A 23,853-nucleotide genomic window follows, 5' to 3' on the forward strand; every position below is an offset into this window, starting at 1 on the left:
ATGCGCGCGGCGCGAACGCGCTGCATCTAGCTGTTGGACGAGACGGCCAAATCAACGGGGTGCGCGCGAAACATTTCACGGGGATAAAACCGATCACCCCTCGGCACTTCGTGTCGGTTTCTGCAATTCAACTTTCTGTAGTTGATGACAAGAATTATACAATATTATGCCCAACGGCCATTCTTGTGTTTTGTTGTAGGTGGATGTGTTTACCTCCAAGGAGCAAAACTGAAACACCAACCCAAAGACGTCGCCGTTACGTTTACAGGTTGTATCATAGATATGCTTGAAGATTCATTAGTGCCAGAGAAAAAATCTATTACGAGAGAAGTTAGCCCTAGAAATGATGCGACTGCCCGCTAATAACACGGCATCAGATAACAGTCTTTCGATTGTTGTAAATTTCAGTAGCTGTTCGCAGTTTCATCTTTCGGAGTTTTGATGAGTACGTAGCGTGGATTTCCTTCATTTTTATGGTTTATTTACAACTTTCAGTTTGTATAATTAATATGTCCGATTGTTAGTGATCAATAACGACACCACATGGTCTATAAACACCCTAAAGTGTAAAATCAACACCACAACTTTTTCAGTGCATTATCTCCACCAGCTGGAAGTGAACACATAGAAGCTTTTCGTGGTAGCCATCTTGCAGGGCAGTTGCTTTGTTCAACAGAAAAGCCTCCTATGTGCATAACGTATGGAACACTAAGCACTGGTCTGCAAGATGGCAGCCATGCAAACCCTCATGCTAACGCCGTGCATTGTCGTAGAAACGATATCGATCCTATGCTCAGAAAATGTTTCTACTAGATAATTTTCGACTGAATTCGACAAAGTGACAAGGTGTAAGTTGGAAAATGGTGCAATTAAAGAAATTGCCAGCCCTAAAACTTGCTTCATTGACCGTGGAAGTACATTTCTTGTTTAACAAAATGAAAAAAAGCGTCGGTTACAAAGTTTTGTCTGTGTTTGTTGTTTATAGACCCATGCATGGAGCTCTTCGGGGCAGTGAAGGGTTTGATGACGTTGCGGGGTTGATGACGTTGCGGGGTTGATTTGCCTAATCTTGCAAACAAGCCATCCTGATCTGCCTTAAGCATTTCAGGGCATGACCATATTTGGTATTCTTGACAAGCGCGAATCTCTAAAAGAAATTCAGCCTTTTGCAATCGGGGGCAAATCTAGGTGCATTCCCTTCGCTCTGCATGTAGTGTGTATCTCATGTGTGCTTTGTTACCAGCGCTGTGTACATGTATGCTCCTTCCACGTTAACGCCGCCTATTTTGCATGACAAAAAATGGCCTACGAAAGTAATTTGTGTTTATGGAACGAGCACAGGAATATTTTCTGACAATATTTTGACGTTTCTTTGGGTTGCAGGTGAACATCCTGCTGATAGCTCTTGATGCGTTTTTAGTTGAGCCCGGGGCAGCCACGTGGCCAACTTTGGGCCTTGGGAAGGGGCATAGTACCTGCTAATTAGAGGGTGCATTGCCAGATCATAGATAATTTTGATGTTTGTGGTTTTTCTCGATGGCGGGCAGCCGTTTGCCAGGGCGCCCAGGCCCTCCGGGCATCCCTCTCCGCTCCCCGTATATAGCGACGGGCTAGGCCCAAGGCGGGGCCTAGCATGTCGTGAAGGCCTTGTATGCCTTAGAGTCTGTTTGGAATACGGCCTGTTTTGTCAAACTCTATCTTTGGGCCGGAGGGGGGGGCGCTGTACTGGTGCCAGGTTGTGATAAAACGTTGGGCACTCAAAACTCTTTCTACGCAGGAAAGACAATCCGAGCCAAAACAAACTGCGAAGTCTTTCATCGCTGGTAGCTCCACGGCTCCACGCGTAACTATGCACATAACACACATAAAAACAACACAATCTTGTTATTCAACATAAATTCTCCTTTTTATTCTGGAAAATGCAAGCCGACACTAACTTCAGAAGTAAAAATTGCTTCATAAAACCTGCAATTTGTATATTTTGAAAGAAAAGGGGAAAATTCTGAGTCGGGTCCTGATGAAAACAATTTGTCGATCTTTCCACGAAGGAACGAATTTTTGATATCACTAGAAAAGATTTTTGGAGAAAATCGCATTTGGAGTTGGTCTTTATTTCAAACGCTTATTTCCCCAGTATTCAGAATGCTCTTGACCTAAGTAATGCTACTACATGAAAGAGGGGATCCTAAATGACACAAAACTACCAAACATTATTTATAGAAGTCAATTAAAATTGTTTATTTTGTAAACAAACAAATTCGTCTCTTCGTAAAAACGCTAAAATTCATGCGACCTTTGTCTATTCGTAAAAACGCGTGCTATTTTGCCCTAGTGCGTGCCAGGTGCAAAATTTTTACATTTGTGCACATTTCCATGGTAAACCTCGTCATTTCGTAAAAACGGTGAAACGGATATTGCCATGAATTTGCCTTTTATTTCTAACCCTATATCTATGGAAGAAAAGTTTGCCTCTTCGTGAAAACGCAAAATGCGGTTTAGTTTTAATTTGCTCCAGGTAGATCATTATGATTTGGCTGATTTCAATAGATTTGGGGAAAGTTATTATACCAAGTTGCAGGCATCGCATAGCTTATTTAATTTTGGGCAAAAAAGCAGAAATTTGAAGAAAATCAATGTTTTGGGCCAAAGTGTTTCTTCGTACACCTGAGGTGTATGGGTCAGTAACACCAAAGAGCTTTTCTACGCTCAGAAAAAAGTCCAGCAGTCCACCAAAATTTCAAGATTTGAGTATGTAAGAGTCGTTCTTTGACTCCCGTTAGCAATGTCTTTCTCTGGAGGGAGTAATATTTGTGATAATTGGTGTAGTTAAGATCTCCGATATGAAATGAAGCAACTCCCGATAGGGAAATTGTGAATATTGAGCCAGTTGAGTGCGACCCAGAATCGTTTAAATAAACATATATTTTCTTACTCAAACGTCATTTTCAAAGCCTAATATTTCTGGACGGCTCGACTGAAAAAAGAGAGAGTGCTTCCTTGTCTTTCTGCAAGTTTGTGGATAACCAATTTTTGAAATTTTACAGCGCTCTTTTGTTAAGGCTGGTTCTGAAAAGGAGGCGGAGCTTCGCGCTTCCACAGGCAACAAAAGAAGCGGGGTATATAGCGTCATGTGGTCGGGATCAGAATGGGGAAATCCCCGGTCGGGAACGGGGCATGCGTAGTGACAGTGTGGACCCACTCCGGAAGCTCTGCGGCCTGATACTGTTTTCATAAACGTTATTGTTTAAAAATTGAATATTTTTGTGGAGTTTTTTGGGTGCATACGAAATATCCGTTTACAATTATCTACAGCATGCACTTGTTGTTTCTAATGTTACTCTCCTTACAAATTATAAGGTGCCTCCTGTGTTCTTTAACTTAGTGCACGTTCTGCCAAATCCCACAGATCAAGTTTTCTTCCGTAAAATTCAATCTAGCGTAAAGGCTGTCGTTCTTTTATTATTGTATGGTTTCTAGAGTACACATTAATCTAGAAGTAATACTTGTGACCCGCTCTGTGAAAATAAGTCAAAAGTCGCCATGGCCACTTTTGAGTTCTAATCCTTTTAATAAATGTTACACAATGTGAAGCTATTTGCCACCTCATTTTTTCACTCGTGTAAAGTCTATTGTCATCCATATGCGTAATTGAGAGATACATCAACAAGAAAACTTGACTTCCGATGCAAAGTGAAACAAATGTCTTGAAAAAGGACATTTTGACTCATTTTCAGTCGGCCCATGGGGTCCGCTTTTTCTCTTTTAACCTTCAACCACAGAGGTAACATTCTTGATAAGTAGACAAAGTACAGATTATAAGTTTGTGGTGCGATAGACTTCACATTAAAACAAATTCTGGGTTAAATGGGAATCAATCTTTCAATCTGTTTCTCATTGTACAGTTTTTCACTAGGCTAAGCACAGTTTTTAGCAATATTTATTTTCGTGTATATAGGCTGTTTTCTGTGACTTGATCATGTGTCAGAATGTGTAATTTGAAACCCGGTCATTTTTAAGGTTTGTGTCAATAGTGACCTCAAACCATCTAATTTGCTTAGGTTGCTACACATTACAGACATTTTTCTCTTTATTCTTTTCTGTTGAACGATGACGTAAAAATGAAGTATTTTAATGCGTTATTAGTAACCAAGGCAAATACCTGAAAAGTGAACTAGAAAGGGTGGAAATAGGACAATTGCGCAGCAGGTTTTGCCAGGGAGCCTGTTCAGTGCTTGTAAAAGGTAAGGTCACTCGAGAACAAGCACGTCACGTGCGAATCAACGTATTGCCGCGTATAGACAGGGAGACCATGCGCGCGTATCCGATGTTCCCGAATAACCTCGGACGCACGCCGTTTTAGGGGCGTGCGTTTTGGATTGCTGAAATGGCTCGTTGGTTTTTCACGTCACTGGCCTTGCGCTCTAGATCACATCAAAATGCACTTGCCATTTACATTTCTGAAAAGTAAACGAGTAAAGTAGGTTGACCAAAAAATCCAAAAGAAAACAAAACAATATAGCAGGAACTGTAAGCGACAAGCTTACCGAGAACAACAAAAAGTTATCGATTTGAATTCGCTTCACAAGAACTGAAATTTTACACAACTTCTTTTTGAAGAGCTTTTCCGTGTATCCGGTTGCTCTCAAAGAAAGAGGGCGCTCTTCGTTTTCTCGAACGCACAGGAATATGATCTTGTACTTACAGATACCGCATCATGCCTTGAGTGAAAGAGGGCGGTCAGCGTTCCATTGAGTTTTGACACCAAAACTGTTCAAACAAGGTCTCTTCGATTACATGTACGTTATATAAAGCACAGTATGTATGCCCATACGGTTTGTCGTCCGGATTAGCACAAGTATTTTTCTTTTTTGACAAGCACAGAATGTAAACTACTTTATACGCGGGCAAGAAGTAAAAACCTCAACTAGTTCATAAGTTAGTCTTCCGAGACTTAGAGATAGCACACATTGGATTATGGATAAATCTACATTCGTTAGTTGTTAGATATTCCGATTAGAATGCGTCGATTAGTACGTTTTTACATCAGTAATTTGCTTTTGAATGAACGTAGCCTTATCCGTTAAAAAAGTACCTGTGAAATACTTGTCATGTATGCGATTGGAATTTTTCAGCTGGCAAAAATGAAAAAAAGCTCCAATTTGATGATTGTTTTTCTTCAAATCGGTCTATTCTGTTACTTTGTCAAAATGTTTCCTGTTCGGTTACATTGTGAGGTTGATGCATAGCACGTTAAGTTTCGTTTATTCTTAGTTTATTTTCACATGTTTTGCACTTGATGTTCTAACATTTGCATTTTCTTCGACAAGTTTCTTAAAAGCTACTCATTATTTCTTATATAAACTGGAATCGACCAGAAAAACGCCAGCGTGCATAGAAGCCAGCGGTTTGTGACATGTCCTGATAACAAGTGTTTTGGCACACAGCCATTTGAGAAAGTGCTAAGATTTGAAGCTTTGCACGGTGGAAGTAACATAAGATACAGGCTTGTGGGTACACCATGGAATCAATCTCTTTTTGGAAAAGGTGTGGCTCTTAGAAGAACCGGTGAGTGTTATCTCGACGTTTCTCCTGAAGGACACACTCTCCTGAGGACGGCCAAAGCATCCTGGCCGACACGTCGAGTTAACACCCACCGGTTCTTCTAAGAACCACACCTCTTCCAAAAAGAGATTTACCGTATTCCACGGTGTACCCACAAACCTATATTTCATGCTACAAGCTTAGTTCACCACAAGAGATTTGGTGGAAGGATAAGCTTGATCGTCATCTCCTCGTGCTGACCTCGTGTATTTATCCGCTACGAAGTGTGGCATATCCAAATAAATCTGTAAGCCAAATTCATATAGCTTGAAATTAGTTGCCTGTAAAACGCATAAGTTTGCTATTAGTATGACTGACTTTCAAACCAGGCAGATGTTCCTTTAGTTAGTGCGCACCTGTCAGCGTTGTATCACAGAATGTGCTTTGACAAGTGGCTTTTTAGTCAACAATTTTTGAAGCAAAAACCTGTGAAGCAGATTTTCCCTTATTTTCACTTATGCCAGCCAACGCGTTTGTGTACATCTACTGTCAAATCAAAATTTCCATGATATTGACAGTGTGGATTTTCCGTGGTTGAAAACAAGTGGTGCGCGAAGCAGTGTGCGCGCGTCTTGCCTTGTGATGCCTGCGTTTTCGAAACCAGTGGATTCGGTGTGGACTTTGGTTTCGCTGTTTCCGGCCATTTCGAAGCAGCTTTCGAAACCACATGGTCAAGCTCGAACTGGAACCAGGACACCGAAGTCTAAGCTGATTCCACTCGTTTCGGAAAGACTCGATATATCGGAACCCCTTCTTACCGTAGCATCCGGGATCATTGCGTCAATGGTCTCTCTCAGGCTGCTAAAAGCCGGCCGTTCGCTGGGGGTTTCCCGCCATGCCTCTTCCATTACCTCGTAACTTATGGAAAAAAACAAGGAGTAGTTTGTTGATGTGCTCCTGCAAGATGTGGACGAGATCGGTTCTCTCTGGCTCGAAGCAAATTTACCCGATTTTCCCCTGAGAGACCCAGCTCTAAAATGGCTTGTTCATGTGTCAGCTTAATCTTGGTTTGAATTTCAAGGGGGAGAATGTGCTATATATATACATGTATGTGTAACTGACTCTATTCTCTTTACGAAGTTGAAAAATCAGTCAACGGAAAGTGAGAAACCAGTAAGATTAAACAAAATAAACTCCTCATGACTACGACCTCGCAAGCACCTGTGGAAAAACGTGTCTCTGAATGTCCAAATGTTCTCGCTCAGATTTTATAGACGTTGAGTCTATTCAGTCAGGTGTGCTCGGCTCGTCCAGTTTTCACATTTTGGAACATCCTACATTCTTTACAGGAGACTTACAGTTGGTCGCTGCAGTGGCTGGGAGTTGGTAACCTAAAGCCACGCTCTATGAAGTCAATAACGTCATGAGGATGCATTCCACGGTAGGGATGGGCACCTGCGAAAAGAAAAATGTTTTTTTTTGCCTCTATGCAACTGGAAAGCACAAGTACATGTCATTTGATCGCAAAAGTTAAACATCAGTGGCTAGTGAAATGCGCCAAGAAAAAAGTCATTTGCTGAAATAAAAGGGCTACCAGCCAAAGTGTCACTCACTATGATTTATCATGTGACTGGTTCCCTCCTGATGACGAGTCCTTATTACTTAGCTCTGGCTTGAAATGACTACACTACAGATAACCCAAATTCCTTTAAAATTGTTTCCAGAAAGGAAGTAGCCTTGTGTGGACTTGGCATTGTCTTCACAAGGCCCTCACCGCCTCCATTATGTCATGGAGGAAGGACACAGACCCTCCATGATTATGTGAACCTCTTTCTTTAGGGGGGGGTCTGTACGATAAGGAGAAAGGACGAAAAAGCGGATATCCTTGCATTCAAATGAACGAGGAAGGACCATTCGAATCGAAGAATCTTCACCCTTTTGTTGTTTCTCCAACGTTCAACGACCCACCTTCAACTATAGTCTATTGTACGAGAGAACAAAATGTTTTTGTCTGTGAGACGAATTTTATCCATCGTCCGTGGTAAGCTAGCTATGCGCATCTGCATGTACACAAAAGCTTTTCTCCTAACCCAAGCTGTTAATTATGCAACTCTTCGGCTAGGCGCACAACTTTTTTTTTCTTTCACGTGCAAGGTGCATGCGTGGGCCTGTCAAGTCACACACAGAGCCATACAGTCGTCAGTGTCGGTGGATCATTGGGCGCGCACACCGTCTTCACTACACTTCACTTCTAAATGGATTGGATTGGAAATTGGATTGTAAATATGCCAGATTCAAGTTTTCCAAACCCTATGGGTATGACTGTACGGAATGTAGGGCTTTTTTGACGATCAAGACGCACGTTTGGAGCGCAACTAATTCGGGAACCACAGTACACCGTCGCTTCAAATGAACGTTGGAAGTATGTGCTTACGCATCATCTGGATCCCTCTGTCACCGTAAGATATGATTTCGTTTGGAAAATGCATGCGTTTGGAATATCAACTGGAGAGTATTGATTGGTGAGTGTCTAAGCTGTTAATCTGTTCTGTAAAGCTGTAAACGAATCTTTAACGTTAGAGTTGTTTATTTTATTACAATCATGTATCAAAGGAAGGGTTAAAACTGAAGTTAAACTGAAATTGCCAAAGTGCAAAAAGTAAAAAAAAAATACAAACACCGTAATAAACGTTATGAATCACAATTTACAGATGAATAGAAATACATGTAACTAAAAATAACTAAAACAAGAAAAGTGATGAAATAAAAACACAAGTGAAGGGTCATTCATAAAAATGAAAACATATTTAAAATAGAAATGAAATGAAAGACGTTTTCTCTCTGCAATGGGTAATCACCACCAAACACGAAGCAGAAAATATTAGCACAGCGGAATGAAAACAAAAGAGAAATGATCAACCCATACTGCGTCTGAAATGGTGTTCCTAACTTTCACGTGCGTTTCTTATTGTTTTCAACGTAATAATTTGATGTCACAACTGCGATTTCATTTTTATGTCTATGAAATCAATTTTGAGTTTTTTATAGTATGTACAAAGCAATGCACAGATGAGATGTTCCTTAATTACAGTTCACTTTACATTCTTTAAAGTAATGTACATTTTACTGAACATCTTAAAGAATATTCGACACTTTCCTGAATAGGGTGACGTCACAAGTGTGGTTGACCAGATCTTTAAGGCGGGGACATACATACAAACCTAGTGTAATTATCTCCCACAGCAAGACCCCGAATGACCACACATCGCTCTTGGTGGTGTACACATTGTCAACCAGACTCTCGATCGCCATCCATCGAACAGGAATCATTCCCTACAGAAAACATCAGAAGACCACGCACTTTGTATTCAGAAGTCGGCGGTGGGGTGCATGTCCAACCCGTTTTAGAAGCCCTCAAAACCCCATTTCTTCCCCTTTGACTCCCAACTCCTGATGCCCGTTGAAGATGCTTTTCTGTTTGCTATTATCGAGTCTGAATGAGCCCCCATTTCCTCGAGGTCAGTGTTCATTTCAGATTTGCTGTCTGATTGGTCAGTCAATGCCTGTCTACTTTTTCGTTCTCACTTCATGTTTCCTTTATGTATTTTTTGTGTCCCCTTGTTACTATGTCCCAGACTTACCATGGATGTCATCTCGTATTGTTCGATCCCAGACACGTCTCGTGCCAGGCCGAAGTCAGACAATTTGCAGACCAGGTCCTCATCAAGGAGGATGTTACGGGCTGCCAGATCTCGGTGAATGAACTACAAGTTATAAATAAACGTTCCCTTGGTTCATTTACCAACTGAAATGAGAGTTCCCAATTGCCCTGTAATTGTCAACATTCTGTATACTTTAAAAAGAAGGAACTGTTGTCGGGTCAGGCTGTCCATTTGGATTTGGCTTTGGGTGGGATGGCATTGGATTTCAGGGCGATTCTGGATTTCAGTCTGAGAGTTTTGCTGCCTGCTAAGTTTTCCCTTACGCACCCCGATGGATGAGAGGTATTCCATGCCAGTAGCGATCTGAGATGCAAACGCCAAAAGCTGAGACGAGGAGACGAGTTCTGCTCCCTCCATGGCCGCTTGTGGCCACGCCTCCTTCTTGTTCCTCAAGAAGCTCTGGAGATTTCCTCCTGGTAGGTACTCCAGGATGATGAAGAGTGGTTCTGTAAAAAAATAGAAATAAAACAATCAAAGAGTGATACCTAGTTGTAGAAACCTATACCTTGATGGCAGCAGTAGAAGCTACACCACGAATAGAGACCTACAATATGGACAGGTCTTTGCTGTTCCCCTAGGAGACCTTAAAAGTAATACATTGTTGAAGTTTTGGGGGTTCTTACAATCTCAAGTAAAAGACCTGTTTAACTTCAATACGATTCTCTGGTTTTACCTACCCAACTCAGTGCAGCACCCTAGCATAGACACTACGTTGGGATGGTTCTTCAGATTTTTGTGGATAGCAATTTCCTTTTTGAAATCATGAGCAGCCACATCCGTTGCAGACTCTGAAAAAGCCAAATGTGACCAAAAATACTGGAAAATAATCGAGTCTTCAAAGATGTACCAGTTTCTCATTCAGTTTTCCTTTTGAGATCCCCTGCATTGAAGGCAGCTACTCCACAGGCCTATAAAAAGGAATTTTCCAGTTTGCCTTACCTTTCAGTACATTGACAGCAACCTCTGACTCGACCCCTTCTTTCAGTATCCCATCTGCAGTTGCCTTGAAGACCTGACCGAAATGTCCACTTCCAATCACTTCAGTAAGCGTGATCTTGCCTCGAGGAAACTCGAAATCTTCAATGGTGCCATCTTCGGATTCCTTTAAGCAAAAACACTCTGTTTTTGTGTCAATTCAAGAATTCTAAATTTCCTTTCTGCTTGAACATCATACAATAATGAGGTTCTCAATGGGAAATGGTAAAGTCAACATCGTAGGCTCGCCTTGCTCTCGCCATCTTTCTTTCTCAACAAGTTACTTCGAAGAGCGAGATTAAAGTGGCTGAGCTGTCCACTCGTAAGCTGGGACAGCAGTTTTTGGGGCTGCAAATAAACCCCCATCAAAATAAAATGGTCATTTAGACTCCCATTGGAAAAATGACAACTGTAATTCATGGTTTTTTTTTTAATGCTACACTTACCTTTCTTGCTTCTTGCGTCCTCTTGTGTCTGGCGATTGATCGCAGTATACAACTAAATGCCATGACAACGGTCATAAGAACAACCACTGAACTCGGTACGATGATAAACAAGAGTTTTCCTGTTCAAAGGAGAATCATTCGAGTATTACAAATATAATTAAAATGATGAAGGTTTTGACCAATTTAATAGTTATTAAAACTGCCCCGTTGACGTAACCGGGGTACATTGTGCAGGGGGACACTTGGTATCCCTCCCTTTTTGGAGGGGGCACGTTAGGATCTGAAGGATGAAAGGTGAAACATTGACCAGGGTGACTCTTCCCAGAAGTGTTTCTTTTTCTCATTTCTAAACTCGGGGAAGCGGGGAGTACTCGGAGGAGGACGGGAGGCCTTGAGCAGGGGAAAGTATTCTATGTCCCTCCCCCCTTAGTAACGCCACTGAAATGACCTCATGTCATTTTACCTCGTCTGAACTCATCATGATGATTGTTGACCACCAGTTTCATAGAGATCTCTTTGAATGTGTCATCTGGGAACACTCTGCATGTAATTCTGGTTATGCTATTGGGTATCTGCAGGTTGATTTGGCTCGATGTGTCCCAGTCCATGCTCTCATCCTGGCGTGACTGACTCCAATCTGCAGGAATCTTTCTCTGTTCCATTCCCCATTGGCCTTTTGTAGTGATCAGCCACGTGATGTTACTGGCTGGATTCGAACCAGACGCGTTGCAGGTGAATCGGTAGTAACGCCCGATCTTTACCTCCGCGCTGCAGCCCGTGTCACTTGCACAGGCCTGGGTGGAGTTCACGTCCAGGGTGACTCTATAAGGGGGAACTGGACCAAAACACATGTTACATTTAGCTGAAAGAGGTTTTTATGCACTCTGAAAAGGATCAGTCAAATTTGACTAGAATTCAGTATAACTTGAGTAGCTCTTCAGGGTCACCTGGGTGCAACTGGAAATTAGTCAATCCGACTAGATTTTTAGCCAGTTCATTGATATTTCAAAGGCATCGAAAAGGAATCTTGTCAGAAAGCATGATATGCCAACGTTAGCGTGGGTGTTTGAATCCGTAATCAATTTTGAACAACTAGGAAAATTAGTCCACATTTTGACTGGGTTGTTTTAAGAGTGTGTGTTTTGATATGTAGCGATCTGAAGTAATAGGGAATATCAGGTTGAAAATCTTTTATTGGTATCACTAAACTTAAGTTGTTTAAGTACTCTGCCAAAGTTTAGGGTGGTTCATGTCAAGATTTTACCTCGTACGTCGAGCTTTAATGTGTCGTTTATCTGACTCGGGTGCGCTAGACACTTCAACGTCGACCCTGTATGGTTTCTGTTCAGCTTGATACGTAGATGACTCCGTCGAACCCCTTGTACCATAGCCTGCTTTGCGTTGTCGAGAAGCCAAAGTATGAATGTTGCTCCATCTCCCGTTTCTTGATCTCCTTCTATTTTACAGTAAAACTCTGTTTCCTTTCCTTCTATTTCGTATGGACTTATTCTTGACAACTTGACCTCCAGCGACGAAACTGAAGAAAATAACTGACGTTGCATATCATCCATGCAATAAAACCAGTAGCTTATTGAATAGATTGTAGGCCTTGAGGTAAGCTTCTTGTGTAAAACCAATAGCTTATTGAATAAATTGTTGGCCTTGAGGTAAGCTTCTTGTGTCTTTAAATAGATCAAGTCATTGTACTGAATTTGTTATCTTTCAGCAGTAAATTGTAAATCAAATTATAAATCAGAAAACTGCATTTAGTCAATAATAACTATCGTCCATTCCAGAGATTTTGACTAAATGCATTTCTGATCTGTAGTATGTCGTTTGTCATATAAAAATACACTAGCCAGTACGTGAAACATTTAGTTCGCAGGTATCTATCATGCCATTTGTATGGATTCTGTTTGTCGTTTGTTCCATACGGACCTTGTTTTGTCGCTGCTTATCAGAACGTTTTCCTCATAATTTAATTGTCCATTTTGAAGGCTCGAAATGCAGACATGCTTTCCCGCAGACGAAAGCGAGACTTAAACTCTGGAGAGAATTCTCCTACCAGTCAAATTGAATAACGGGTATACTTCGTGTAATTACACGATGCTAATAAGATTAATGCGTTAACCCCCTTCCCCCCAAAAAACCAGATGAACAAGACTGTTGTACTTGTACTCACCCCAGCACGCTCTGGTAAATATAGAGACGAACAGTAACAATGCGCATCTCCCTTCCGATGCCATATTCAATATATGTTTTGCACCAGGAAATTAAACATCTAACATCGAGAGCTAGGTTCACATGTGTTGTTCTTTCTTAGTTAGAATAAAACAAACGCTCTTGGTGATGTTTCACTTTCTTTCTAGCTTGATTTATATTATACGAAAGGTAACTGGCCCTGAACCTTAAAAGTGTAACCGCAATGAATTATTATTCGACAGGATTTCTGCATCTTTGTACTTTTCTTCAGTGCAGCCTATGAAAACTCGTACACACTACCATTTGGTTAAATGCATTGGAAAATGCACACCTTGGCAAAATTATCCGTGCTTTCCTGGACAAGTGGGGGCGGAGTCGGTGTGAAGTCATGTAGGGAAGACATGATTCAGTGCATAGGCATCTGTTCAAACTAAACCCAAAATTTACTAACTGAAAACATTTTTGAGAGAGGGATTGATGGTTTCTTATTGTTATGCACACAAACAACAATGAATCAGTAAAGAAGAGAAAACTTGATTCAGGAAATTCTACTAAAACGCATGCTTTTTTGTGTACAAACCAGTTAAATTTAACATTGAGGTTTCTTCCTGAGATGAAATAACAGTTTGCTCATGAATATGGAAATGCTCATTTGTAAAAAATAAAAAGGGAATTAAAATAACCTTTGAAATGGTAAAACTAAAGTTGAAAATAAGGTTTACTGAGGCACAGGAGTACAGGTTTGTAATCAAAAACATTGATTGCAGCTACCCTTTAAACTTCTTTCAAACACTTTGCTTATTCACACAGTTTTGCAACTCAATAAATCAATGACATACCGGCGTTTCGAAACAAAACTTGCTGTTTAATATTTTAATCAAGTATTGAAACCTCGGCATTCACAAGTGCTGTATGAATAATAATTGGAATTATTCTGCATAATGAGAGATATGGCTGTTACATTCTGTCTATTGAAGGATTAATTGCATTTGGAGTTGGTCTTTATTTCAAACGCTTATTTCCCCAGTATTCAGATTGCTCTTGACCTAAGTAATGCTACTACATGAAAGAGGGGATCCTAAATGACACAATACCACCAAACAATATTTATAGAAGTCAATTAAAATTGTTTATTTTGTGTTCTTTAACTTAGTGTAAGTTCTGCCAAATCCCACAGATCAAGTTTTCTTCCGTAAAATTCAATCTAGCGTAAAGGCTTTCGTTCTTTTATTATTGTATGGTTTCTAGAGTACACATTAATCTATAAGTAATACTTGTGACCCGCTCTGTGAAAATAAGTCAAAAGTCGCCATGGCCACTTTTGAGTTCTAATCCTTTTAATAAATGTTACACAATGTGAAGCTATATGCCGCCTCATTTTTTTCACTCGTGTAAAGTCTATTGTCATCCATATGCGTAATTGAGAGATACATCAACAAGAAAACTTGACTTCCGATGCAAAGTGAAACAAATGTCTTGAAAAAGGACATTTTGACTCATTTTCAGTAGGCCCATGGGGTCCGCTTTTTCTCTTTTAACCTTCAACCACAGAGGTAACATTCTTGATAAGTAGACAAAGTACAGATTATAAGTTTGTGGTGCGATAGACTTCACATTAAAACAAATTCTGGGTTAAATGGGAATCAATCTTTCAACCTGTTTCTCATTGTACAGTTTTTCACGAGGCTAAGCACAGTTTTTAGCAATATTTATTTTCGTGTATATAGGCTGTTTTCTGTGACTTGATCATGTGTCAGAATTTGTAATTTGAAACCCGGTCATTTTTAAGGTTTGTGTCAATAGTGACCTCAAACCATCTAATTTGCTTAGGTTGCTACACATTACAGACATTTTTCTCTTTATTCTTTTCTGTTGAACGATGACGTAAAAATGAAGTATTTTAATGCGTTATTAGTAACCAAGGCAAATACCTGAAAAGTGAACCAGAAAGGGTGGAAATAGGACAATTGCGCAGCAGGTTTTGCCAGGGAGCTTGTTCAGTGCTTCTAAAAGGTAAGGTCACTCGAGAACAAGCACGTCTCGTGCGAATCAACGTATTGCCGCGTATAGATAGGGAGACCATGCGCGCGTATCCGATGTTCCCGAATAACCTCGGACGCACGCCGTTTTAGGGGCGTGCGTTTTGGATTGCTGAAATGGCTCGTTGGTTTTTCACGTCACTGGCCTTGCGCTCTAGATCACATCAAAATGCACTTGCCATTTACATTTCTGAAAAGTAAACGAGTAAAGAAGGTTGACCAAAAAATCCAAAAGAAAACAAAACAATATAGCAAGAACTGTAAGCGACAAGCTTACCGAGAACAACAAAAAGTTATCGATTTGAATTCGCTTCACAAGAACTGAAATTTTACACAACTTCTTTTTGAAGAGCTTTTCCGTGTATCCGGTTGCTCTCAAAGAAAGAGGGCGCTCTTCGTTTTCTCGAGCGCACAGGAATATGATCTTGTACTTACAGATACCGCATCATGCCTTGAATGAAAGAGGGCGGTCAGCGTTCCATTGAGTTTTGACACCAAAACTGTTCAAACAAGGTCTCTTCGATTACATGTACGTTATATAAAGCACTGTATGTATGCACATACGGTTTGTCGTCCGGATTAGCACAAGTATTTTTCTTTTTTGACAAGCACAGAATGTAAACTACTTTATACGCGGGCAAGAAGTAAAAACCTCAACTAGTTCATAAGTTAGTCTTCCGAGACTTAGAGATAGCACACATTGGATTATGGATAAATCTACATTCGTTAGTTGTTAGATATTCCGATTAGAATGCGTCGATTAGTACGTTTTTACATCAGTAATTTGCTTTTGAATGAACGTAGCCTTATCCGTTAAAAAAGTACCTGTGAAATACTTGTCATGTATGCGATTGGAATTTTTCTTCAAATCGGTCTATTCTGTTACTTTGTCAAAATGTTTCCTGTTCGGTTACATTGTGAGGTTGATGCATAGCACGTTAAGTTTCGTTTATTCTTAGTTTATTATCACATGTTTTGCACTTGATGTTCTAACATTTGCATTTTCTTCGACAAGTTTCTTAAAAGCTACTCATTATTTCTTATATAAACTGGAATCGACCAGAAAAACGCCAGCGTGCATAGAAGCCAGCGGTTTGTGACATGTCCTGATAACAAGTGTTTTGGCACACAGCCATTTGAGAAAGTGCTAAGATTTGAAGCTTTGCACGGTGGAAGTAACATAAGATACAGGCTTGTGGGTACACCATGGAATCAATCTCTTTTTGGAAAAGGTGTGGCTCTTAGAAGAACCGGTGAGTGTTATCTCGACGTTTCTCCTGAAGGACACACTCTCCTGAGGACGGCCAAAGCATCCTGGCCGACACGTCGAGTTAACACCCACCGGTTCTTCTAAGAACCACACCTCTTCCAAAAAGAGATTTACCGTATTCCACGGTGTACCCACAAACCTATATTTCCTGCTACAAGCTTAGTTCACCACAAGAGATTTGGTGGAAGGATGAGCTTGATCGTCATCTCCTCATGCTGACCTCATGTGTATTTATCCGCTACGAAGTGTGGCATATCCAAATAAATCTGTAAGCCAAATTCATATAGCTTGAAATTAGTTGCCTGTAAAATGCACACGTTTGTCATTAGTATGACTGACTTTCAAACCAGGCAGATGTTCCTTTAGTTAGTGCGCACCTGTCAGCGTTGTATCACAGAATGTGCTTTGCAAGTGGCTTTTTAGTCAACAATTTTTGAAGCAAAAACCTGTGAAGCAGATTTTCCCTTTCTGTATCACTTATGCCAGCCAACGCGTTTGTGTACATCTACTGTCAAATCAAAATTTCCATGATATTGACAGTGTGGATTTTCCGTGGTTGAAAACAAGTGGTGCGCGAAGCAGTGTGCGCGCGTCTTGCCTTGTGATGCCTGCGTTTTCGAAACGAGTGGATTCGGTGTGGACTTTGGTTTCGCTGTTTCCGGCCATTTCGAAGCAGCTTTCGAAACCACATGGTCAAGCTCGGACTGGAACCAGGACACCGAAGTCTAAGCTGATTCCACTCGTTTCGGAAAGACTCGATATATCGGAACCCCTTCTTACCGTAGCATCCGGGATCATTGCGTCAATGGTCTCTCTCAGGCTGCTAAAAGCCGGCCGTTCGCTGGGGGTTTCCCGCCATGCCTCTTCCATTACCTCGTAACTTATGGAAAAAAACAAGGAGTAGTTTGTTGATGTGCTCCTGCAAGATGTGGACGAGATCGGTTCTCTCTGGCTCGAAGCAAATTTACCCGATTTTCCCCTGAGAGACCCAGCTCTAAAATGGCTTGTTCATGTGTCAGCTTAATCTTGGTTTGAATTTCAAGGGGGAGAATGTGCTATATATATACATGTATGTGTAACTGACTCTATTCTCTTTACGAAGTTGAAAAATCAGTCAACGGAAAGTGAGTAACCAGTAAGATTAAACAAAATAAACTCCTCATGACTACGACCTCGCGAGCACCTGTGGAAAAACGTGTCTCTGAATGTCCAAATGTTCTCGCTCAGATTTTATAGACGTTGAGTCTATTCAGTCAGCTGTGCTCGGCTCGTCCAGTTTTCACATTTTGGAACATCTTACATTCTTTACAGGAGACTTACAGTTGGTCGCTGCAGTGGCTGGGAGTTGGTAACCTAAAGCCACGCTTTATGGAGTCAATAACGTCATGAGGATGCATTCCACGGTAGGGATGGGCACCTGCGAAAAGAAAAAGGGTTTTTTTGCCTCTATGCAACTGGAAAGCACAAGTACATGTCATTTGATCGCAAAAGTTAAACATCAGTGGCTAGTGAAATGCGCCAAGAAAAAAGTCATTTGCTGAAATAAAAGGGCTACCAGCCAAAGTGTCACTCACTATGTATTTATCATGTGACTGGTTCCCTCCTGATGACGAGTCCTTATTACTTAGCTTGGTTACTGGCTTGGTTACTTACTTACTGGCTTGAAATGACTACACTACAGATAACCCGAATTCCTTTAAAATTGTTTCCAAAAAGGAAGTAGCCTTGTGTGGACTTGGCATAGTCTTCACAAGGCCCTCACCGTCTCCATTATGTGAACGTCTTTTTTTTGGGGGGTGTCTCCTCTCCTCTGATCCCCTGGATAAGGAGAACGGACGAAAAAGCGGATATCCTTGCGTTCAAAATGAACGAGGAAGCAAGCCATTCGAATCAAAGAATCTTCACCCTTTTGTTGTTTCTCCAACGTTCAACGACCCACCTTCAACTATAGTCTATTGTACGAGAGAACAAAATGCTTTCGTCTGTGAGACGAATTCTATCCATCGTCCGTGGTAAGCTAGCTATGCGCATCTGCATGTACACAAAAGCTTTTCTCCTAACCCAAGCTGTTAATTATGCAACTCTTCGGCTAGGCGCACAATTTTTTTTTCTTTCACGTGCAAGGTGCATGCGTGGGCCTGTCAAGTCACACACAGAGCCATACAGTTGTCAGTGTCGGTGGATCATTGGGCGCGCACACAGTCTTCACTACATCACGTCTAAATGGATTGGATTGGAAGTATGCCAGATTCAAGTTTTCAAACCCTATGGGTATGACTGTACGGAATGTAGGGCTTTTTTGACGATCAAGACGCACGTTTGGAGCGCAACTAATTCGGGAACCACAGTACACCGTCGCTTCAAATGAACGTTGGAAGTATGTGCTTACGCATCATCTGGATCCCTCTGTCACCGTAAGATATGATTTCGTTTGGAAAATGCATGCGTTTGGAATATCAACTGGAGAGTATTGATTGGTGAGTGTCTAAGCTATTAATCTGTTCTGTAAAGCTATAAACGAATTTTTAACGTTAGAGTTGTTTATTTTATTACAATCGTATCAAAGGAAGGGTTAAAACTGAGGTTAAACTGAAATTGCCAAAGTGCAAAATTAAAAAAAAATACAAACACCGTAATAAACGTTATGAATCACAATTTACAGATGAATAGAAATACATGTAACTAAAAATAACTAAAACAAGAAAAGTGATGAAATAAAAATACAAGTGAAGGGTCATTCATAAAAATGAAAACATATTTAAAATAGAAATGAAATGAAAGACGTTTTCTCTCTGCAATGGGTAATCACCACCAAACACGAAGCAGAAAATATTAGCACAGCGGAATGAAAACAAAAGAGAAATGATCAAATCATACTTGATCTGAAATGGTCTGCCTAACTTTTAAGTGCGTTTCTTATTGTTCTCGACGTAATAATTTGATGTCACAACTGCGATTTCATTTTTATGTCTATGAAATCAATTTTGAGTTTTTTAAAGTATGTACAAAGCAATGCACAGATGACACCGTTTTCCTTAATTACAGTTCACTTTACATTCTTTAAAGTAATGTACATTTTACTAAACATCTTAAAGAATATTCTACACTTTCCTGGATAGGGTGACGTCACAAGTGTGGTTGACCAGATCTTTAAGGCGGGGACATGCATACAAACCTAGTGTAATTATCTCCCACAGCAAGACCCCGAATGACCACACATCGCTCTTGGTGGTGTACACATTGTCAACCAGACTCTCGATCGCCATCCATCGAACAGGAATCATTCCCTACAGAAAACATTAGAAGACCACGCACTTTGTATTCAGAAGTCGGCGGTGGGGTGCATGTCCAACCCGTTTTAGAAGCCCTCAAAACCCCATTTCTTCCCCTTTGACTCCCAACTCCTGATGCCCGTTGAAGATGCTTTTCTGTTTGCTATTATCGAGTCTGAATGAGCCCCCATTTCCTGGAGGTCAGTGTTCATTTCAGATTTGCTGTCTGATTGGTCAGTCAATGCCTTTCTACTTTTTTGTTCTCACTTCATGTTTCCTTTATGTATTTTTTGTGTCCCCTTGTTACTATGTCCCAGACTTACCATGGATGTCATCTCGTATTGTTCAATCCCAGACACGTCTCGTGTCAGGCCAAAGTCAGACAATTTGCAGACCAGGTTCTCATCGAGGAGGATGTTACGGGCTGCCAGATCTCGGTGAATGAACTACAAGTTATAAATAAATGTTCCCTTGGTTCATTTACCAACCGAAATGAGAGTTCCCAATTGCCCTGTAATTGTCAACATTCTGTATACTTTAAAAAGAAGGAACTGTTGTCAGGTCAGGCTGTCCATTTGGATTTGGCTTTGGGTGGGATGGGATTGGATTTCAGGGCGAAACTGGATTTCAGTCTGAGAGTTTTGCTGCCTGCTAAGTTTTCCCTTACGCACCCCGATGGATGAGAGGCATTCCATGCCAGTAGCAATCTGAGATGCAAACGCCAAAAGCTGAGACGAGGAGACGAGTTCTGCTCCCTCCATGGCCGCTTGTGGCCACGCCTCCTTCTTGTTCCTCAAGAAGCTCTGGAGATTTCCTCCTGGTAGGTACTCCAGGATGATGAAGAGTGGTTCTGTAAAAAAATAGAAATAAAACAATCAAAGAGTGATACCTAGTTGTAGAAACCTATACCTTGATGCCAGCAGTAGAAGCTACACCACGAATAGAGACCTACAATATGGACAGGTCTTTGCTGTTCCCCTAGGAGACCTTAAAAGTAATACATTGTTGAAGTTTTGGGGGTTCTTACAATCTCAAGTAAAAGACCTGTTTAACTTCAATACGATTCTCTGGTTTTACCTACCCAACTCAGTGCAGCACCCTAGCATAGACACTACGTTGGGATGGTTCTTCAGATTTTTGTGGATAGCAATTTCCTTTTTGAAATCATTAGCAGCCACATCCGTTGCAGACTCTGAAAAAGCCAAATGTGACCAAAAATACTGGAAAATAATCGAGTCTTCAAAGATGTACCAGATTCTCATTCAGTTTTCCTTTTGAGATCCCCTGCATTGAAGGCAGCTACTCCACAGGCCTATAAAAAGGAATTTTCCAGTTTGCCTTACCTTTCAGTACTTTGACAGCAACCTCTGACTCGACCCCTTCTTTCAGTATCCCATCTGCAGTTGCCTTGAAGACCTGACCGAAATGTCCACTTCCAATCACTTCAATAAGCGTGATCTTGCCTCGAGGAAACTCGAAATCTTCAATGGTGCCATCTTCGGATTCCTTTAAGCAAAAACACTTTGTTTTTGTGTCAATTCAAGAATTCTAAATTTCCTTTCTGCTTGAACATCATACAATAATGAGGTTCTCAATGGGAAATGGTAAAGTCAACATCGTAGGCTCGCCTTGCTCTCGCCATCTTTCTTTCTCAACAAGTTACTTCGAAGAGCGAGATTAAAGTGGCTCAGCTGTTCTCTCTTAAGCTTGGACAACAGTTTTTGGGGCTGCAAATAAACCTCCATCAAAATAAAATGGTCATTCACACTCCCATTGGAAAAATGACAACTATGATTTATGTTTTTTTTAGGGTTTTTTAATGCTATTCTTGCCTTTCTTGCTTCTTGCGTCCTCTTGTGTCTGGCGATTGATCGCAGCATACAACTAAATGCCATGACAACGGTCATAAGAACAACCACTGAACTCGGTACGATGATAAACAAGAGTTTTCCTGTTCAAAGGAGAATCATTCGAGTATTACAAATATAATTAAAATGATGAAGGTTTTGACCAATTTAATAGTTATTGAAACTGCCCCGTTGACGTAACCGGGGTACATTTTGCAGGGGGACACTTGGTATCCCTCCCTTTTTGGAGGGGGCACGTTAGGATCTGAAGGATGAAAGGTGAAACATTGACCAGGGTGACTCTTCCCAGAAGTGTTTCTTTTTCTCATTTCTAAACTCGGGGAAGCGGGGAGTACTCGGAGGAGAAGGAGAGGCCTTGAGCAGGGGAAAATATTCTATGTCCCTCACCCCCCTTAGTAACGCCACTGAAATGACCTCATGTCATTTTACCACGTCTGATCTCACCATAATGGTTGTTGACCACCAGTTTCATAGAGATCTCTTTGAATGTGTCATCTGGGAACACTCTGCATGTAATTCTGGTTATGCTATTGGGTATCTGCAGGTTAATTTGGCTCGATGTGTCCCAGTCCATGCTCTCATCCTGACGTGACTGACTCCAATCTGCAGGAATCTTTCTCTGTTCCATTCCCCATTGTTCTTTTGTAGTGATCAGCCACGTGATGTTACTGGCTGGATTCGAACCAGACGCGTTGCAGGTGAATCGGTAGTAACGCCCGATCTTTACCTCCGCGCTGCAGCCCGTGTCACTTGCACAGGCCTGGGTGGAGTTCACGTCCAGGGTGACTCTATAAGGGGGAACTGGACCCAAACACATGTTAAATTTAGCTGAAAGAGACTGAAAAGGATCAGTCAAATTTGACTAGAATTCAGTATAATTTGAGTAGCTCTTCAGGGTCACCTGGGTACAACTGGAAATTAGTCAATCCGACTAGATTTTTTCAGCCAGTTCATTGATATTTCAAAGGCATCGAATAGGAATCTTGTCAGAAAGCATGACATGCCAACGTTAGTGTGGGTGTTTGAATCCGTAGTCAATTCTGAACAACTAGGAAAATTAGTCAACATTTTGACTAGGTTGTTTTAAGAGTGTGTGTTTTGATATGTAGCGATCTGAAGTAATAGGGAATATCAGGTTGAAAATCTTTTATTGGTATCACTAAACTTAAGTTGTTTAAGTACTCTGCCAAAGTTTAGGGTGGTTCATGTCAAGATTTTACCTCGTACGTCGAGCTTTAATGTGTCGTTTATCTGACTCGGCTGCTCTAGACACTTCAACGTGGACCCCGTGTGGGTTCTGTTCAGCTTGAGACGTAGATGACTCTCTCGTACCTGTTTTACCATACACTGCACTGCGTTGTCGAGAAGCCAAACTATGAATGTTGCTCCATCTCCTGTTTCTTGATCTCCTTCTATTTTACAGCAAAACTCTGTTTCCTTTCCTTCTATTTCGTATGGACTTATTCTTGACAACTTGACCTCCAGCGACGAAACTGAAGAAAATAACTGACGTTGCATATCATCCATTCAATAAAACCAATAGCTTATTGAATAGATTGTAGGCCTTGAGGTAAGCTTCTTGTATAAAACCAATAGCTTATTGAATAGATTGTTGGCCTTGAGGTAGGCTTCTTGTGTCTTTAAGTAGATCAAGTCATTGTACTGAATTTGTTATCTTTCAGCAGTAAATTGTTGAAATAATCAAATTATAAATCAGAAAACTGCATTTAGTCAATAATAACTATCGTCCATTCCAGAGATTTTGACTAAATGCATTTCTGATCTGTAATATGTCGTTTGTCATATAAAAATACACAAGCCAGTACGTGAAACATTTACGCAGGTATCTATCATGCCATTTGTATGGATTCTGTTTGTCGTTTGTTCCATACGGACCTTGTGTTCTTGCTGCTTATCAGAACGTTTTCCTCATATACATTGTCCTTTTATTTGTCCATTTTGAAGGCTCGAAATGCAGACATGCTTTCCCGCAGACGAGAGCGAGAGTTAAACTCTGGAGAGAATTCTCCTACCAGTCAAATTAAATAACGGGTATACTTCGTGTAATTACACGATGCTAATAAGATTAATGCGTTACCCCCCCCCAAAAAAAAAACAGATGAACAAGACTGTTGTACTTGTACTCACCCCAGCACACTCTGGTAAATATAGAGACGAACAGTAACAATGCGCATCTCCCTTCCGATGCCATATTCAATATATGTTTTGCACCAGGAAATTAAACATCTAACATCGAGAGCTAGGTTCACATGTGTTGTTCTTTCTTAAGCAGAATGAAACAAACGCTCGTGGTGATGTTTCACTTTCTTTCTAGCTTGATTTATATCATACGAAAGGTAACTGGCCCTGAACTGAAGTGTAACCGCAATGAATTATTATTCGACATAAATTTTTCTGCATCTTTGTACTTTTCTTCAGTGTAGCCTTTGAAAACTCGTACACACTACTATTTGGTCAAATGCATTGAAAAATGCACAGTTTATCAAAATTATCCGTG

At 40.8% G+C, this 23,853-nt stretch overlaps 3 protein-coding genes across 4 annotated transcripts in view; 1 reads left to right on the forward strand and 2 right to left on the reverse strand.

Annotated features, from left to right (window-relative positions):
- pold1 (DNA polymerase delta 1, catalytic subunit) overlaps positions 1 to 3,590 on the forward strand; it is an 87,357-nt gene extending 83,767 nt beyond the window's left edge. The window contains exon 25 of the transcript XR_002597661.2: positions 200 to 3,590. The gene's annotated coding sequence lies outside the window, so the exon portion shown is untranslated. The remainder of the gene's footprint in view (positions 1 to 199) is intronic.
- A 1,070-nt stretch (positions 3,591 to 4,660) lies between these two features.
- On the reverse strand, positions 4,661 to 23,834 carry LOC110974980 (tyrosine kinase receptor Cad96Ca-like). Of its 2 annotated transcripts, XM_087130442.1 has the most exons (13): positions 23,484 to 23,834; positions 22,556 to 22,828; positions 21,780 to 22,136; positions 11,148 to 11,519; positions 10,685 to 10,803; positions 10,203 to 10,365; positions 9,941 to 10,051; positions 9,531 to 9,709; positions 9,183 to 9,305; positions 8,763 to 8,874; positions 6,900 to 6,996; positions 6,360 to 6,459; positions 4,661 to 5,846 (listed from the first exon to the last, which is right to left on the reverse strand). In XM_087130442.1, the coding sequence occupies exons 1-13, from the start codon at positions 23,545 to 23,547 to the stop codon at positions 5,742 to 5,744; spliced, it is 2,175 nt and encodes a 724-aa protein (XP_086986568.1). In that variant the 5' UTR covers positions 23,548 to 23,834; the 3' UTR covers positions 4,661 to 5,741. The 2 variants fall into 2 exon arrangements, with proteins under 2 accessions (XP_086986568.1, XP_086986569.1); XM_087130443.1 differs by lacking the exons at positions 21,780 to 22,136; positions 22,556 to 22,828; positions 23,484 to 23,834 and adding exons at positions 11,949 to 12,221; positions 12,867 to 13,011.
- LOC147795928 (tyrosine-protein kinase receptor Tie-1-like) lies at positions 13,731 to 21,035 on the reverse strand. The gene is made up of 8 exons (XM_087130451.1): positions 20,811 to 21,035; positions 20,549 to 20,659; positions 20,139 to 20,317; positions 19,791 to 19,913; positions 19,371 to 19,482; positions 17,516 to 17,612; positions 16,976 to 17,075; positions 13,731 to 16,461 (listed from the first exon to the last, which is right to left on the reverse strand). The coding sequence occupies exons 2-8, from the start codon at positions 20,571 to 20,573 to the stop codon at positions 16,417 to 16,419; spliced, it is 681 nt and encodes a 226-aa protein (XP_086986577.1). The 5' UTR covers positions 20,574 to 20,659; positions 20,811 to 21,035; the 3' UTR covers positions 13,731 to 16,416.
- Positions 23,835 to 23,853: the final 19 nt, after the last annotated feature.

Source organism: Acanthaster planci, linkage group LG20 (genome assembly GCF_054643075.1).
Source record: "Acanthaster planci isolate LZ-2023a linkage group LG20, COTS_SCS, whole genome shotgun sequence".
NCBI lineage: Eukaryota > Metazoa > Echinodermata > Asteroidea > Valvatida > Acanthasteridae > Acanthaster > Acanthaster planci.

Bases quoted from the DNA above. Each gene is read 5' to 3' on its own strand.
- LOC147795928 (XM_087130451.1), bottom strand. From the start codon at position 20,573: ATGCTAGGGTGCTGCACTGAGTTGG. The intron at 19,914-20,138 runs GTGCGTAAGGGA...TATAACTTGTAG, and splicing joins AATGCCTCTCATCCATCGGG to TTCATTCACCGAGATCTGGC. The intron at 16,462-16,975 runs GTAAGAAGGGGT...TTTGGCTTACAG, and splicing joins CAATGATCCCGGATGCTACG to ATTTATTTGGATATGCCACA.
- LOC110974980 (XM_087130442.1), bottom strand. From the start codon at position 23,547: ATGGCATCGGAAGGGAGATGCGCATTGTTACTGTTCGTCTCTATATTT. The intron at 22,829-23,483 runs GTGAGTACAAGT...TATTTTCTTCAG, and splicing joins ATTTACCAGAGTGTGCTGGG to TTTCGTCGCTGGAGGTCAAG. The intron at 22,137-22,555 runs GTAAAATCTTGA...GTTTGGGTCCAG, and splicing joins ATTAAAGCTCGACGTACGAG to TTCCCCCTTATAGAGTCACC.